Source organism: Grammomys surdaster, unplaced genomic scaffold, assembly GCF_004785775.1.
Source record: "Grammomys surdaster isolate TR1022 unplaced genomic scaffold, NIH_TR_1.0 66, whole genome shotgun sequence".
Taxonomy (NCBI): domain Eukaryota; kingdom Metazoa; phylum Chordata; class Mammalia; order Rodentia; family Muridae; genus Grammomys; species Grammomys surdaster.
The window spans coordinates 18,207,709-18,212,354 of NW_021604568.1; the positions used below are offsets into that span (position 1 = coordinate 18,207,709).

The 4,646-nt window shown below is 51.3% G+C and overlaps 1 protein-coding gene across 2 annotated transcripts in view; it reads right to left on the bottom strand.

Annotated features, from left to right (window-relative positions):
* Hspa12a (heat shock protein family A (Hsp70) member 12A) overlaps window positions 1–4,646 on the bottom strand; it is a 142,239-nt gene that overhangs the window by 67,968 nt on the left and 69,625 nt on the right. The window contains exon 1 of one of the 2 annotated variants that reach the window (XM_028774260.1): window positions 3,255–3,982. The exons of the other annotated variant lie outside the window; for it this stretch is intronic. Coding sequence (XP_028630093.1) covers window positions 3,255–3,297 — 43 coding nt within the window. The 5' untranslated portion in view covers window positions 3,298–3,982. Of the gene's footprint in view, window positions 1–3,254; window positions 3,983–4,646 lie in introns of those variants that run through there. 2 annotated transcript variants of the gene reach the window in all.

Here is a 4,646-nt window from a genome sequence, read left to right on the forward strand (position 1 = left end):
TGTTCATCCATCCATTCATGTATGCATCCATCCATCCATCCATCCATTCACTCACCCATTCATTTATCCATCCACTCATTCATTCATTCACCCATCCATCTACTCATCTATCCATCCATAGATACATACACACATCTATCCACTCATCCATCCATCTATCCATCCATCTATCCATTCATCCTTCCCTCCCTCCATCCACCTGTTCATCCATCCATCCACCTATCCATCTATCTACCCGTCCATCCATCATCCATCTATTCACCCATCCATCTGCTCATCCACCCTTCTATCCATCCATCCACCTATTCATTTGCTTCAAGAGCATCCTTGAAATAATCCCTTGAAAAGCAACTACCTTGTCATTCCTAACAGTACGGTGACCAGCAATGACACCAATGAATAGGTAGAATCAGATGGCCTGCATCCTAATCAAAGCTTCCTAGATCTGTGACCTTGGACAGGTTGTTTACTTGGTGCTTAAATTTCTCATCAGTAAAAGAAATGCAGATAACATATTTATTATGAGACTTGAGAACATATTCATCACTGGGCAAAGAACACACAATGGCAAAACCTTAGAAGTAGATGGGTCTCTGATCCTATTAAAAACTTATTATTCCCTAGTGTGTGTGTGTGTGTGTGTGTGTGTGTGTATCCCTGTCAAGTCAGAATTGGAGACAGGGATGTGCACCCATTCTCTAGCACTGATTTGTCCTGTAAATCATAAAGAGATGGCAGCTCAGAAAAGCACAATGAGTTGCCAGAACACTTGCCCTTCAGGTGACTAGGCTCCAGGTGTTTCCCGTACCAGAGTGCCTTGAACTCCTTGGAATCCAAAAACACCCTATAAGAAACCGAGGTGAGCAGTGATATGTTTCCCATCATAGTGTGGATCTGTCCCAGCTGTGTGTGTGTATATGTATGTTTGCTGTGTGTATGTGTGTACATGTATATATATATATGTATATGTGTGTTAGTTTGTGTGTATGTGTGTACATGTGTATATATATGTGTGTGTTAGTTTGTGTGTATGCATATGTGTATGTGTATATATATGTATATGTGTGTATATGTATGTGTATATATGTATTTATATGTATATGTGTGCTTGTGTGTAAATATGATGTATATATATATGTCTGTATGTGTGTGTGCATGTGTATATGTGTTTATAGGTATATGAATGTGTTCATAGATATATATGTGTGTGCATATGTGTGTATATATGTGTATGAGTGTGTGCATGTTTGTATGTGTGGAAGTATGTATGCATGTGTGTGTATGATATGTATGTGTGTGCATATGTGCAGATGTATATATGTATATGAGTGAGTACATGTGTGTATATGTGTATATGTGTTTGAGTGTGTGTATGTGTGTTTGAGTGTGTGTATGTGTGTTTGAGTGTGTACATATGTGTATGAGTGTGTGCAAGTGCAAGTGTGTGTGCATATGTGTATGTGTATAAGTGTGTACATGTGTGTGTGCATGTGTGTGTGTGTAGGATAGAAGCAGGAAGGTGACTTCACAAGACAAATCAGGGCTGGGGAGTGGGTGCACATCCCTGCCTCCAATTCTGACTTGACAGATCTTATACCCATTCTTGCATTTGGTATAACCACCCACTCGTTATCTCAGCATGAGAGACAGGAAACTGGATCACTTACTCTCAAGCTTAAAGCAACTGTGACACCTCTCACCATCATCCTAAATGTTGGGAATTTCTTTTCCAATGTAAAGAAGAAAGGTGAGGGAAAATGAGTCGATCCAATTGCTTAGTGATGCTGAGACAAAGCAACTGCCAGCAACTGCCAACGTGGCCTGTGTCCACAGGCTAGGGAAGGTCAGGACAGGAGGCACAGCTAGCGTGCCTGTTTGAGTTGCGGCGCCTGGGCTGGGGTTGTGCCTCTCCCCTCCCGTGAGCTCCCAGCCCCCACCCTGCACTCCTCAGCCACTGCAGTGCTTGCAGGCTGGGGAGGCACCTCCCAGATCCGCAGGAACAATGGGCTGGGGAGGGGGCAGGTGTGGCTAGGAGAGCAACAGAAGAGGGGGCTGTAGCCAACCCACACCAGGGCAGAGAAAACTGCCGACGCCAGTCAGTTGCGCTGCTGCTGGCCTCAGTTTCCCCGCCTTGGGTCTCTGCAGACCACAGAGCTCTCCCCTCACCCCAGACTGGATTTCGCCTTAAATCCCGGCTTGTTACTGTCATCCTTGCACAGCAGCTTGCTTGGAGCTCCTGGGAAGCTGGCTCGGGCATCTACTCTAGCCAAGGCCCTATAGGTCAGGGACACGCGCAGCGCCTCCTGCAATCAACTTTCCCCACTTGAGATGCACAGGAAGAAGGCTGGAATCCTGACCAGCCCATCTCCTGTGCGGGCAAAGCCTTGATTTACAACTCTGGCTGGGAACGCGTTTCATCCTCTTCCCGGATCCCCAGGCACTCCCTCCCTCACCATCTGAGCGGCAACCATGCTCCAAAAGAGCCGCTCTACAATAAATGTAAGAAGCGAGGTTTCAGTACTCCGCATGGGACACCCTCATCCGGCTCCACGCCACACACACACACACACACACACACACACACACACACACACACACACCTCTGACAAGGACCGGACAGCCTAGTCTCCGTAATTTCTTATTCCCAAACCCAGAGAATACTAGAGAATGAGAGAGGAGAGCGGTGGGACACCCTATGGCCTGCAGCTGCAGCCGCCACTCCGGCTCCTGTGTCCGGAGGGATGGACTGGAAAGAGAGGATAGTTATAAATGTGATTTCTCCAAGGATCTTACCTCCTGCCTCACTGAGTCACTGAAACGAGCCGTTGAGGACCCGGGGCCACCTGGCGGCCGGCCATCTACCAGGTCAGCAGTAGCATCCCCAGCACTGTGCTTCAGGCGATGGACAGGAGGGGCGGTTCTCTTGGGAACGATACCCGGCCCTGACCAAGGGGCCAGCTCGAGATGGAAACAACCAGGGTTCCCCAGCTGAGGATTTAGTCCTGGTCGCAGAGTCCACACCCCGGCACGAACCTACCACGTGACTGAAGGGCGGCCTCCCACCCAGTGGGCCCGGTGTCCTGCCCAGAAGCTCTCTGATCTGGCCGGAGATGGCAAGACGGAACCAAGGAGTCCACTTTTCTAATGCCCTCGACTGGGCTGCCTGCTGCAACATATAGCATGCCTCATCCCTCCCAGCCCTTCAGCCCAGTACAGCCACCGCAGCAACCGCGGGTCCCTTGCCCCACACTCACCTCGGGGCCCGGCGTCGCCACCGCCAGCTTCCTTGTCTGCCATGGTCCGGCAGCCTTAGCCCAGGAAAGGAGCCTCCGGTGCTAATCTTCGGCTCGCGAGCTAGGTCTGAGCCTCTGGACAGCGGGAGCACCGCTCTGACGCTGCCGCCGCAGCCCCGGCTCCTCCCCACGCTCCTCCCGGGCCCGCCCCACGGAGCCAAGGCCCTGAGGAAGGGAGGAGTTGGCTCCTCCCCCGAGCTCTGAGATCGCGGGTCGCCGCCCAGCCAAGGCCACACCCCGTGCTGTCATTAGCGCACTCGGACTCAGCTTGGGCGGTGGAGAGTCATAGCTGAGCAGGGGTCTCTGCAGCTGATCCAGACCGGCGGACACAGAAGCGCGCAAGGTCGAATTTTAAGCCCGGGAGTTTAAGCACCGCACACTCAGTACTCCAGGGCGAGGCTACCAACTCCAATCCACATCAAAGATCCCTAGGTCCCAGAGGAGCGGACCAAAGCAAGCTGGGGAGACCCTGGTGCAGCCAGAGCCAGGTCACAACTCAGGGACTTGTGCGGGCTGAGCCTCAGCACCCTCTCCCTTACCCCCCACCCCCACCGCCTTTTCCTCTCCAGGTTGCCTACATGACTGCAATGCAACTCCTGACCCAAGGAGGTACTTGTCGCAGAGACTGTGTTGCCCTTCCGTATATGGGATGCATCCCTGGCCCCATTAAAATAGGACATTAATAATTCAAAACGTCCATGGTTGATTCACTGGTCTTTGCCCTCTGGCTGGCTCTCTCTCTCTCTCTCTCTCTCTCTCTCTCTCTCACACACACACACACACACACACACACACACGCACACGCACACACTCACACACAGCTGCACCTCTGGCACCTGTTAAGGCCTGGCCAGACAAGTGTCCTCAGCTCTTTGGTAAAGGGAGGGGTAAGGATCTCATTGCTATAGTCCCTGTGTCTTCCCTGGGGTGGGGGAAGTGGAGTCTGACACTAAATGCTGGCATCCATACATCCTTATTCCACAGCTGTCAGTTTCGGCATATAAGAAAACCTGGCATGGGAGGTTTAAGCTATCATTTCAACATCACACACAAGCAAATGGCTGGCTGGGCTTTCACCCTCACTTCATGAGACAGGCATCATCTCCGTACCTAAGGGAGGCCTCCACAAGCAGCCTCACTATGGGTGGTGGGGTGACCTGCCCACTGCCTGTGCTGATGGGTAGCTTGTCCACCTGATGCAACCTAGATTCGCCTGGGAATAGGGACTAAATGGGGAACTGTCTACACTAGGTTGGCCTGCAGGTATATATGTAGTATGCCTATGTATATTAATTGGTGTGGGAGGACCCAGCCACTGTGGGCAGCATCATTCCCTAGGCAGGGGGTCCTGAA